Source organism: Lissotriton vulgaris, chromosome 1_1 (genome assembly GCF_964263255.1).
Source record: "Lissotriton vulgaris chromosome 1_1, aLisVul1.2, whole genome shotgun sequence".
Lineage (NCBI taxonomy): Eukaryota > Metazoa > Chordata > Amphibia > Caudata > Salamandridae > Lissotriton > Lissotriton vulgaris.
In genome coordinates, this window is record NC_141685.1 from 132156677 (window position 1) to 132169798 (window position 13122).

Here is a 13122-nt window from a genome sequence, read left to right on the forward strand (position 1 = left end):
GGCTTCCAATGTCTCAAGTTTGCCCTGGACCTTCCGGGTCTCCTCCGCCAGCCTATTCTGCACCCTGTCTCTCATGACCGCCTTAAAGGCCCTCCCAGAAGACCACTTTGGATGAGACCGAACCCTCGTTCTCGGCTATGTAGACTTTGACATCAGCCCTGAGATCCTTTAGTACGACCGGGTTCTGCAAATACCATGCTGACAGTCTCCAAGACCCCCCTCTTCGTTCCTTCCTGCTCCCCACCTTCACCAAGAGCGGGGAGTGATCCGAGATCCCCCTGGCTTTGTGCTCAGCTGAATCATCTCTCGCTATGACGTGTCTGGCAAGGAAGATATAATCTAGTCGAGAGTAGACCTTATGGGCGCTCGAAAAAAAGTAATAGGCCCTGTCTACTGGGTGTAGCCATCTCCACATATTCGTTAGCCCTAGAGTATTAATCATATTAGAGAAGAAGGTTGTAGTCAGGCCCCTGGTTCTATCCCCTGTTCTGTCTAGCGTCGGGATCATCACGTCATTGAAATCCCCTCCAGCACCTGTATAGAATCGGATGAATTAAGGAGGACCTCGGTGACCCCTTTTAGTGTTGCTGCCTGCAGTTTAGGGGGGGCATAGGCCGATACAATTGTGTATTCCTTTCTCCTCCAAGTGCCCCTTACCCCCACATATGTTCCCTGCGGGTCTGTGCAAACCCGTGCCACCCGATATGGTTGGTTCTTTCTGTTCAGTATTGCCACCCCTCTCGATCCTTTAGTAAAGCCCGCGTGTGCTAAAACTTTGTATTGCCCTCGTGCCAGAAAACCACAATTAGTACCCTGGAGGTGCGTTTCAATCAATCAATCAATCAATCAATCAATCAAGAAATTTGTATAGCGCGCTACTCACCCGGTGTGAGAAGTTGGCCTGATAGGTGATGTTTCCAATTCTGGAACCACCTGATATCAGACCAAACAATCCCTTATGGTGTCTGGTTGTAAGTCAACCTTATTAGACAAGCTATCCTAGGGGTAGCATGGACTAAGCAGCCTAAAGGCTTAACTTAAGAGGTCGTGTTAAGCGAGCTGTTTTACCACATACAATCCTGTAATACCAAATGAAAGGACACCACACAAGTATATATTATAAAAATATATGTGTTTATTACTAAAAACAATCCCCAGTACTCTTTATGAATAAAGGGGCACAAGCGTTAAATCAAAAGCACTGTTTAAACATATAAAGTTGCACGATTATGGATGAGGGCGGGGGCCACTCAAACCATATACTAAACAAGTGGTATAAGAGATACCAATCGAGCAGTGGTTAGGCCTAGGGCCTAGGGAATCGCTGGGAGCAGTCAGGACAAGCAATGCTGAAGTCGGGAATGGCCCACGGGATTCGGGTGCAGTGCGGAAAGCGCACGCGTGCACCAATGTTAACCAATGGTGCGTAAAAGTTGTAAAGTTAGAGTTTAAGGACACTTCCGCTGAACCTAGAGGAACAAAACTTAAGACACAGACCCTAGAGATGTGCACCAGTGTGGGAACACCGGCGGAGCAAAGTTACCTCACCCACAGGAAGCGGGTGCATAGGGTCGAAGTCGAGTCGGGTTTCGTCACGCAGGCTCTTGGTGCTTGAAGCTGAAAGGGCTGCAGGCGGGGTGAAAGAGAAGTGTCCGGTGGAGTCCAAGGGTGGACTCAAGTAGAAGGGTACCTGAAAGCAGAGGGGAGAGAGTCTGGGTCACTCAGCAGTGACCAGGGTGGAACCAGGACGGAACCAGGCAATGTCGGGCGCAATCAGGTGGTCGTCGAGGCGCTTCTCTCCGCTGTCACGTGGGCTCTGGGGCATCTGCGACGTCCAGGAGCGGGTCACGATCTGTCCCATGCAGGCTCTCGCTGTCGGCGCTGTCGGCTTCAGGATTGGAGCAAACAACACTTGGCAAAAGCAATCCACGCGGAACCGGGAGATTGCTTCTCACTCGAACCAGGAAGGTCAGAGTGGGGGCTCCTTTTCAGGGGAGCTGGTGCAAATCTGGAGCAACCAGATTCACAAGTCGTTTTTGTAGTTTCGTCGGCACAGGGACCACTAGCCGGCTGGCAAGTGACCGGGCCAACGCGTTGAGCCAAATGGAGCAGAAGGGCCCCACGCAGCACTCGTCGAGTGTGGAGGGCTGATCTTCGGTGCAAGAGTGGCTCAGGGTTGGGGCTTCTCAAACCCCAGTGCACAGCTTCGACGGTCACTCGTGGGCTGCACGGTCAGCGTCTCGTGGTCAATTCCAGATGGCGTGCCCCACGCTTCCGGTCACCTCCACGGGTCTCAGCTCTGCAGGGACTGTGGATCGGGCTGTAGGAAGGCAGGCAAGCTTGATCTCGTCGATCTCAGTCGCTCGAGTTCCGGCGGGAACTGCGACAAAGTAGACGTCGAGGGCTGGATGGTGCCTGTTTACACAGGGTGGTCACTCCTTGATCACAAGGGAGATTCTTCGGGCTTCCACGTTGAGTAGGAGGTCCAAGGGTCCAGAGTTTCATTTCTTATGTTTCTTTCAGGAAATCTAAAGTGCATTGGCACTGCTCCCACTCTTATTCGAATCTGGGGGGCGTGATTACCTGCTAGGTCCCCTCCTATGGGTGGGACCCAGGAAGGGGGTGGTTACACCCCTTTCCTTTGATCCAGGCCGCCCTGGCACGAGGGCTGGAGTGCCCCAGAACCGGTTTGGCCGGATTATGCAAGGGGCAGCCTTGTGCGCCCCAAGCAGTGTCTGGTTTCTTTCAGACCTCCCTGCTACAATCCACTATCTCCTGTCTGGAGGGTGGTAAAACCCCCCTGCGACAGGAAACCCTTTGTCCAGGCCCCATTTGGCGGAGTTTCGGTCCGCTGCAGGGGTCCAGACCCGTGTCTGTGGCAGAGGCATCCATTTTGTGGATCTAAGGCCCTTTTAGAAATTAACCGCATTTAAGTAAAGTAACATGGCTTACCCCTCTAGAGGGGTGGAATGCTATCCCCGTTGCCAGAACTGGCGAGGGGATAGTATTCCAAATCGTATGACACCTTACACGACATGTTTTGATAAAGCCAAACCAAAGATGCTGTATAACCGCGAGGATTATAAGGCACTTAAGAGTATATGGTATGGCGTTATCCTGAAACAGCTTAGGGAGTTGTTCCCGACAGCTGCAGACAGGCTCAGCTCATGCTAGAGCTCCATCTCACATGAAACCACGCACTCTGCCTCCAGGATTGATGAGGCCTTCCATAGGAGTGGCTCACGGGTTAATATGTGTCCAGATATAGGTTTAGATATAGGTATACTATATCTAAGCAAGGGGTGATTACACCACCTTACCCCAGCTGAGTGATCAGCCAGTTGTGTCAATTTAAGAACCAGCCAGGGGTGGCAAAAGATATGCTGCAGCCCCTGGTAGGCCTTGGTGGCCCCTATGCCCTGGGCACCTATAGTGCATTATACAGGGGCTGACAAGGAGTCCATTTCCAATTGGGTTATGTGCCTATAGCACATGTATCATTAATTTAGTGAGAGAACAGCAGGCTGGGGGTCTGATCAGCAGGCCCACAGCCTCAGTAGTCGAAAACCAGTGAAGCAAAAAGCAAGAATTTGAGGTGACCATAGGATAGCAGACCCTACTCTCCTACACAACCCCCCCCCCCCAAACGCAGGGACATTAAACTAACCGTGACCAGATAAGTCTTCATGTTCTAAGTGGAAGTACCTGGAGAGACCATCTGCATTACCATGGTCAGTCCCTGGGCGGTGCTCCACTGTAAAGTCCATCCCCTGTAGGGAAATGGACCACCTGAGCAGTTTGGGATTTTCACCCTTCATCTGATTGAGCCACAAGAGGGGCTTATGGTCGGTCTGAACTAGGAAGTGAGTTCCAAACAAGTAGGACCTCAACTTCTTCAGGGCCCAAACCACAGCAAAGGCCTCCCTCTCAATGGCTGACCAACGTTTCTCTCTAGGGGTCAGCCTCCTGCTAATGAAAGCAATGGGCTGGTCTTGACCATCTTGATTAAGTTGTGAGAGCACAGCTCCCACCCCAACTCAGAAGCATCTGTCTGTACAATGAACTGTTTGGAGTAGTCAGGACTCTTCAAGATAGGTGCAGAGCACATGGTCTTCTTCAGGTCCTCAAATGCCTTTTGACAGCTAACTGTCCAATGAACCTTTTTTGGCATCTTCTTGGATGTCATGTCATTTAATGGTGTCACTATAGACCCATAGTTTTTCACAAACTTTCTGTAATACCCAGTCAGGTCCAAGAAGGCTCTGACTTGTGTCTGGGTAACTGGAGGAGCCCAGTCCTGTATGGTCTGGATTTTGCTCTCCAGTGGCTGAACCTGACCCCCACCTACTAGGTGGCCCAGGTACACAACCTTACTCTGCCCTATCTGGCACTTAGTAGCCTTGATAGTTAGGCCTGCCTTTTGCAGGGCCTCCAAAACTTTCTTTAGGTGGATCAGGTGATCCTCCCAGGTGGAGCTAAAGACAGCAATATCATCTAGATATGCTGCACAAAAGTCCTCCAACCCAGCAAGGACTTGGTTCACCAACCTTTGGAAAGTGGCAGGTGCATTCTTCAAACCAAAGGGCATTACCACAAACTGATAATGTCCACTAGGGGTAGAGAATGCTGTTTTGGCTTTTGACTCCTCAGCTAGTCTGATTTGCCAGTAGCCAGCTGTCAGATCAAATGTGCTCAGAAACTTGGCAGAAGCCAATCTGTCAATGAGCTCATCTGCTCTTGGAATGGGGTGAGCATCTGTCCTAGTGACAGCATTGAGACCCCTGTAGTCCACGCAAAATCTCATTTCTCTCTTTCCATCTTGGGTATGAGGTTTTGGCACCAGGACTACTGGGCTGGCCCATGGGCTCTCTGATGGCTCAATCACTCCAAGCTCCAACATCTTTTGCACCTCAGCCTTGATGCAATCCCTGACATGGTCAGGTTGCCTGTAGATCTTATTCTTCACAGGCAGACTGTCACCAGTGTCCACCACATGGGTACACCAGTCAGTCTGGCTGGGTGTGAGTGAAAACAAATGCCTGTGGGCTTGCAAAACTTGTCTGCAGTCCATCTGTTGCTGGTCAGTGAGGCTGCCCGCCAAGGCTACTCCATCAACTGAACCATCATCAGGGTTCTGAGAAAGCAGGTCTGGGAGAGGGTCACTCTCTTCCTCCTGTTCCCCATCTGTGGCCATGAGCAAGCTCATATCCTCCCTGTCCACAAATGCTTTCAAACGATTTACATGGATTACCCTGTGAGGGCTCCTGGGGGTTCCAAAGTCAACCAAGTAGGTGACTTCTCCCTTTTTCTCAATGATAGGATAGGGTCCACTCCATTTGTCCTGGAGTGCTGCTGGGGCCACTGGCTCCAGTACCCACAACTTCTGTCCTGGTTGGAACTCTACCAGTACAGCCTTTTGGTCATGCCAAGCTTTTTGTAATTCTTGGCTGGCCTCCAGGTTTTTGGATGCTCTCTCCATGTATTCAGCCATCCTGGAGCGGAGACCAAGTACATAGTCCACTATGTCTAGTTTGGGCTTTTTGAGAGGTAACTCCCATCCTTCCTTCACCAAACACAATGGACCCCTCACAGGGTGGCCAAACAAAAGTTCAAAAGGGCTGTAGCCAACCCCCTTCTGTGGGACCTCTCTGTAAGCAAAGAGCAGGCAAGGTAAAAGAATGTCCCATTTCCGCCTGAGCTTCTCTGGTAATCCTTTTATCATGCCTTTAAGGGTCTTGTTAAATCTCTCCACAAGCCCATTGCACTGTGGATGGTAGGGGGTGGTAAACTTGTAGTTTACTCCACACTCCTTCCACATTGCTTTCAGATAGCTGGACATAAAGTTCGTGCCCCTATCTGATAGTACCTCCTTTGGGAAGCCCCCTCTTGAGAAAACTGCAATGAGGGCTTTTGCCACCACAGGTGCTGTGGTGGTCCTCAGGGGAATAGCCTCTGGATACCTGGTGGCATGATCCACTACCACCAGTATAAATCTGTTCCCAGATGCTGTTTGGGGGTCCATTGGACCCACAATATCAATTCCAACTCTTTCAAAGGGAACCCCCACCACAGGTAGTGGTATAAGGGGGGCCTTTGTTGTGCCACCTGACTTACCACTTGCTTGGCAAGTGACACAGGAGCGACAAAACTCCTTGACATTTTCTGACATATGAGGCCAGTGAAAGTGTGAAACAAGCCTGTCCCACGTCTTGTTCTGGCCTAAGTGTCCTGCAAGGGGAATATCATGGGCCAAGGTAAGAAGGAACCCCCTAAACTGCAGAGGTATAACCAACCTCCTGGTCATGCCAGGCTTGGGGTCTCTAGCCTCTGAGTAAAGGAGTCCATCATCCCAATACACAGTATGGGTACCTTGGACATCCCCAGCAGCCTCAGCAGCAGCCTGCTGTCTGAGGGGTTCAAGTGAAGGGCAATCTAATTGAGCCTGCCTCAGGTCTGCCCTTGAGGGTCCCCCTGTCCCCAGAAACTCAACCTGGTCAGGTTCAAGTTCCTCAGAGACAGTCTCCTCTTGGACTGCAGAATCAGTTTCCTCTGAAACTTGATCCTCAACCTGGGGCAAGGTGGAAGGCTCAGCCTTTCCTCTCTTGCTCCTTCTCTTGGGTTGTGGTTGGTCTATTGTTCCAAGATCCACCACTGGTTCAGGAAGGCACTTCTTAGCCTGAGACCTTGTCACTGCAAGGACGTGCTCTGAAATCCCTAGCATTTCTGCATGAATCCTGTACTCCACTTCTGACCAAGCTGAGCTTTCAAGATCATTGCCTAACAGACAGTCTACTGGGAGGTCTGCACTCACAACAACTTTCTTTAGGCCATCAACCCCTCCCCAGGAGAAGTTCACAACTGCCACACTATGGGAAGTAGTGGAGTTGCTTGCATTGGTCACTAGGTAACTCTCACCTAGTACAATCTGTCCAGGGTCCACAAAGTCAGGTGTCACCATTGTGACACTGGCACATGTGTCCCTGTAGGCCTGAGCCAGTTTCTCATTAATTAAAGGTGTCTGCCTATATTTGCTCAGGTTACTGGGGCTTACTGCAGTGGACAAAGGTAAGTCCACATCATACAGGAGAACTGCCTGTGTAGGGGTTCTGACTAGGCCAGATCCTACTTCAATACCCAGGGTCAACCCAGCTACACCCTTGGACTGTGTGTGTTCCACCACTGCTTGCTGGACTAGGGGTTGCAGTTGCTTTAGGAGCTGCAGTGGTGGGGACTGGATTTGTCTTAGTGCATTCACTGCCCCAGTGTGAAACTGATTTGCAGGTATTACACCAAGGTGTCTTTGGACCTTTGTTCTTCTTCTTCTTGTTTCCATTTTGGGAACCACCCTCCTTACTATTAGTTTGGGGGCCTGAAGACTTCTGGTCTTTTTCTTTATCTTTCTGATTTCCACCCTTCTGGTCTGTTTTCTTCTGGTCACCACCTTGGTTCTGGGGTTTCTGCTTAATCCTTGTTCTGACCCATTTGTCCGCCTTCTTTCCCAATTCTTGGGGAGAGGTCAGATCAGAGTCAATAAGGTATTGATGCAACAGCTGGTTTGTACAGTTATTAAGGATCTGTTCTCTCATTATAAGATTGTACAATCCTGTATAGTCTGAAACTTTACTTCCCTGCAACCAACTCTCCAAAGCCTTAGTGGCACACTCAACGAAATCAGTCCAGTCTTGAGTCTGTGCTTTTTGGGTGTCTCTGAACAACAACCTGTATTGCTCAGTGGTTAGGCCAAACCCTTCAATAAGAGCACTCTTCAAGACAGAGTAGTTTTTGGAATCCTCAGGTCTAACTGTGAGGAGCCTGTCCCTCCCTTTCTCAGAAAAGGAGTACCATAAAATTGCAGCCCACTGATCCTGAGGAACCTGCTGTACCATGCAGGCTCTCTCAAGAGCAGTCATCCATTTGTGGATGTCATCCCCTTCCTTGTAGGGGGCCACAATTTTTGTCAGGTTTCTATTATCATAGCTCCTGTCTTTTTCTCTTGGAAAATTGCTGCCACCAGTGACATCTAAGCCACTTAATTTCTGCTCTCTTGCCAAGGCAAGTCTAGCTTGAGCCAAGGCTACCTCCTCCCTCTCTATTTGGAGTTTGACAGCCCTCATTCTGGCCCTATGCTCTAGCTTTTGAGAAGCAGTCATGCCTCTCTGAGATTCCCTTGAGGCAGTAGAAATATGAGAGTCCCCTGATGGAGATCTCACTCTTCTGTTGCCTGGGAGAATGTCATGGTAGGATCTGGGGAGGTGCTGGCCCTCTCCAGTTCCTAGTAGGCTTAAGTTGGCCTGGCTAAGCCTGGCAACTTTACCTTGATTAACCCCTAGCTCCTGATCTTCAGGGTCTTCTATGTCTGAACCATCCTCCTCCTCTTCCTCCTCTTCTTCTTCCTCTGGGGGGATGTTAGCCACAGGGGGGTTCACTCCATCTCCTGACTCTAGGGAAGCTTCCTTCGCCCTCTCTAAGTCATCCTGTTCTAGAATGTCTATCAGGATCTGGCAGGTGGGACTTCTGCCCCTTTTTAACCCTCTTGAAATGCACAAGGCAATCAAGTCCTTTCGGGTTAACTTGTCATAGCTGGAAGTTGCCTTGGTAAGGTCAACTGCCACAGGAACAGGCCCTGAGGCATTTCCTGTGTCAGACATGACTCTAGTGTGGTGTAAGTGGTGCACTTACCTACACTAAGTGTTTTCCTACTGTACCTTGCTAGTGAGTTGTAGTCAGGGTGTGCTAATCCCTTTAATCTACAACTACTAAGTTCAGTAGAACTTAATATGCTAAGCTTTTGATTTATATGTACCTAGAGGTACTTGATGTGATCTTTCAATTTGATAAAAAGATTGCAATGGTAAAACAACAGCAAGCTCAAATCCCACCGCTGCCACCAATGTGAGAAGTTGGCCTGATAGGTGATGTTTCCAATTCTGGAACCACCGATTATCAGACCAAACAATCCCTTATGGTGTCTGGTTGTAAGTCAACCTTATTAGACAAGCTATCCTAGGGGTAGCATGGACTAAGCAGCCTAAAGGCTTAACTTAAGAGGTCGTGTTAAGCGAGCTGTTTTACCACATACAATCCTGTAATACCAAATGAAAGGACACCACACAAGTATATATTATAAAAATATATGTGTTTATTACTAAAAACAATCCCCAGTACTCTTTATGAATAAAGGGGCACAAGCGTTAAATCAAAAGCACTGTTTAAACATATAAAGTTGCACGATTATGGATGAGGGCGGGGGCCACTCAAACCATATACTAAACAAGTGGTATAAGAGATACCAATCGAGCAGTGGTTAGGCCTAGGGCCTGGGGAATCGCTGGGAGCAGTCAGGACAAGCAATGCTGAAGTCGGGAATGGCCCACGGGATTCGGGTGCAGTGCGGAAAGCGCACGCGTGCACCAATGTTAACCAATGGTGCGTAAAAGTTGTAAAGTTAGAGTTTAAGGACACTTCCGCTGAACCTAGAGGAACAAAACTTAAGACACAGACCCTAGAGATGTGCACCAGTGTGGGAACACCGGCGGAGCAAAGTTACCTCACCCACAGGAAGCGGGTGCATAGGGTCGAAGTCGAGTCGGGTTTCGTCACGCAGGCTCTTGGTGCTTGAAGCTGAAAGGGCTGCAGGCGGGGTGAAAGAGAAGTGTCCGGTGGAGTCCAAGGGTGGACTCAAGTAGAAGGGTACCTGAAAGCAGAGGGGAGAGAGTCTGGGTCACTCAGCAGTGACCAGGGTGGAACCAGGACGGAACCAGGCAATGTCGGGCGCAATCAGGTGGTCGTCGAGGCGCTTCTCTCCGCTGTCACGTGGGCTCTGGGGCATCTGCGATGTCCAGGAGCGGGTTACGATCTGTCCCACGCAGGCTCTCGCTGTTGGCGCTGTCGGCTTCAGGATTGGAGCAAACAACACTTGGCAAAAGCAATCCACGCGGAACCGGGAGATTGCTTCTCACTCGAACCAGGAAGGTCAGAGTGGGGGCTCCTTTTCAGGGGAGCTGGTGCAAATCTGGAGCAACCAGATTCACAAGTCGTTTTTGTAGTTTCGTCGGCACAGGGACCACTAGCCGGCTGGCAAGTGACCGGGCCAACGCGTTGAGCCAAATGGAGCAGAAGGGCCCCACGCAGCACTCGTCGAGTGTGGAGGGCTGATCTTCGGTGCAAGAGTGGCTCAGGGTCGGGGCTTCTCAAACCCCAGTGCACAGCTTCGAGGGTCACTCATGGGCTGCACGGTCAGCGTCTCGTGGTCAATTCAAGATGGCGTGCCCCACGCTTCCGGTCGCCTCCACGGGTCTCAGCTCTGCAGGGACTGTGGATCGGGCTGTAGGAAGGCAGGCAAGCTTAATCTCGTCGATCTCAGTCGCTCGAGTTCCGGCGGGAACTGCGACAAAGTAGACGTCGAGGGCTGGATGGTGCCTGTTTACACAGGGTGGTCACTCCTTGACCACAAGGGAGATTCTTCGGGCTTCCACGTTGAGTAGGAGGTCCAAGGGTCCAGAGTTTCGTTTCTTATGTTTCTTTCAGGAAATCTAAAGTGCATTGGCACTGCTCCCACTCTTATTCGAATCTGGGGGGCGTGATTACCTGCTAGGTCCCCTCCTATGGGTGGGACCCAGGAAGGGGGTGGTTACACCCCTTTCCTTTGATCCAGGCCGCCCTGGCACGAGGGCTGGAGTGCCCCAGAACCGGTTTGGCCGGATTATGCAAGGGGCAGCCTTGTGCGCCCCAAGCAGTGTCTGGTTTCTTTCAGACCTCCCTGCTACAATCCACTATCTCCTGTCTGGAGGGTGGTAAAAACCCCCTGCGACAGGAAACCCTTTGTCCAGGCCCCATTTGGCGGAGTTTCGGTCCGCTGCAGGGGTCCAGACCCGTGTCTGTGGCAGAGGCATCCATTTTGTGGATCTAAGGCCCTTTTAGAAATTAACCGCATTTAAGTAAAGTAACATGTCTTACCCCTCTAGAGGGGTGGAATGCTATCCCCGTTGCCAGAACTGGCGAGGGGATAGTATTCCAAATCGTATGACACCTTACACGACATGTTTTGATAAAGCCAAACCAAAGATGCTGTATAACCGCGAGGATTATAAGGCACTTAAGAGTATATGGTATGGCGTTATCCTGAAACAGCTTAGGGAGTTGTTCCCGACAGCTGCAGACAGGCTCAGCTCATGCTAGAGCTCCATCTCACATGAAACCACGCACTCTGCCTCCAGGATTGATGAGGCCTTCCATAGGAGTGGCTCACAGGTTAATATGTGTCCAGATATAGGTTTAGATATAGGTATACTATATCTAAGCAAGGGGTGATTACACCACCTTACCCCAGCTGAGTGATCAGCCAGTTGTGTCAATTTAAGAGCCAGCCAGGGGTGGCAAAAGATATGCTGCAGCCCCTGGTAGGCCTTGGTGGCCCCTATGCCCTGGGCACCTATAGGGCATTATACAGGGGCTGACAAGGAGTCCATTTCCAATTGGGTTATGTGCCTATAGCACATGTATCATTAATTTAGTGAGAGAACAGCAGGCTGGGGGTCTGATCAGCAGGCCCACAGCCTCAGTAGTCGAAAACCAGTGAAGCAAAAAGCAAAAATTTGGGGTGACCATAGGATAGCAGACCCTACTCTCCTACACCCGGAGGGTCTCAAGGCGCTAGGGGGAGGGGGTCCGCTACTGCTCGAACAGCCAGGTCTTGAGTTGCTTCCTGAAGGAGAGGTGGTCTTGGGTCAGACGGAGGTGGATGGGGAGGGAGTTCCAAGTCTTGGCTGCCAGGTAGGAGAAGGATCTTCCTCCCATTGTGGCTCTACGAATGCGTGGAACGGCGGCGAGGGCGTGGCTGGTCGATCGCAGCTGTTGGGTGGGAGTGTAGAAGGTCAGGCGGTTGTTGAGGTACCTGGGGCCCAGGTTGTGGAGCGCCTTGTGTGCGTGGGTGAGGAGTCAGAACGTGATTCTCTTATTGATGGGGAGCCAGTGCAGGTCTCTCAGGTGACCGGAGATGTGGCTGTGTCGGGGAATGTCTAGGATGAGTCGTTCGGAGGCGTTCTGGATGCGTTGGAGTCTTTTCTGAAGTTTGGCTGTGGTTCCGGTGTAGAGTGTTTTTCCGTAGTCCAGTCGGCTGGTGACGAGTGCCTGTGTGACTGCCTTTCTGGTTTCGGTGGGGATCCATCGGAAGATCTTTCGGAGCATGCGTAGGATGTTGAAACATGATGATGAGACGGCGTTGACTTGTCTGGTCATGGAGAGGGAGGAGTCCAGGATGAAGCCCAGGTTGCGTGCGTGGTCCGTTGGTTTGGGTGCGCTGCCTAGGGCAGGGGGCCACCAGGAGTCGTCCCAGGCCGAGGGTGATGATCCCAGGATGAGGACTTCCGTCTTGTCTGAGTTCAGCTTCAGGCGGCTGTTCATCATCCACTCGGCTACGTCTTTCATCCCTTCGTGTAGGTTGGTTCTGGCGGTGGCTGGGTCGTTGGTGAGGGAGAGGATGAGCTGGGTGTCGTCGGCGTAGGAGATGATGTTGAGGTTGTGTTGGCGTGCGATGGCTGCGAGGGGGCTCATGTAGACATTGAAGAGGGTGGGGCTGAGTGAAGATCCCTGTGGTACGCCGCAGATGAGTTTGGTGGCCTTTGATCTGAACGGGGGAGGCGGACTCTCTGGGTTCTTACGGTGAGGAACGAGATGATCCACTCTAGTGCCTTCTATTGGATTCCGATGTTGCTGAGGCGCTGTACTAGGGTGCGGTGACAGACAGTATCGAATGCTGCGGAGAGGTCCAGGAGGATGAGGGCCGTTGTTTCCCCGTTGTCGAGCAGGGCTCGGATGTCATCAGTGGCTGCGATGAGGGCGGTCTCGGTGCTGTGGTTGGCACGGAAGCCGGACTGCGAGTGGTCGAGGGATACGTTCGTCTCGAGGAAGGCGGCGAGCTGTCTGTTGACGGACTTCTCGATGACTTTGGCAGGAAAAGGGAGGAGCGAGATGGGGCGGTAGTTCTTGAGGTCGGTGGGGTCTGCTGATGGTTTCTTCAAGAGAGCGCTGAGTTCAACATGCTTCCAGCTCTCCGGGAAGGTGGCGGTGCTGAAGGAGCAGTTGATGATTTCCCAGAGTTGGGGTGCGATGATGGAGTCGACT

The 13122-nt window shown here is 51.3% G+C and overlaps 2 protein-coding genes across 2 annotated transcripts in view; one reads left to right on the top strand and one right to left on the bottom strand.

The window, feature by feature from the left end:
- LOC147737767 (uncharacterized) overlaps positions 1 to 13122 on the top strand; it is a 408580-nt gene that overhangs the window by 261406 nt on the left and 134052 nt on the right. The gene's annotated exons all lie outside the window — the stretch shown is intronic.
- LOC147737769 (uncharacterized) lies at positions 83 to 8648 on the bottom strand. The gene is made up of 2 exons (XM_086924971.1): positions 7720 to 8648; positions 83 to 320 (listed from the first exon to the last, which is right to left on the bottom strand). The coding sequence occupies exons 1-2, from the start codon at positions 8646 to 8648 to the stop codon at positions 83 to 85; spliced, it is 1167 nt and encodes a 388-aa protein (XP_086781097.1).

Excerpts from the sequence above, each read along its gene's own strand:
- LOC147737769 (XM_086924971.1), bottom strand. The coding sequence starts at position 8,648 with ATGTCTGACACAGGAAATGCCTCAGGGCCTGTTCCTGTGGCAGTTGAC. Across the intron at positions 321-7,719 it reads CTAACCACTGAGCAATACAG|ACACGTCATAGCGAGAGATG; the intron begins GTTGTTGTTCAG and ends CTTCCTTGCCAG.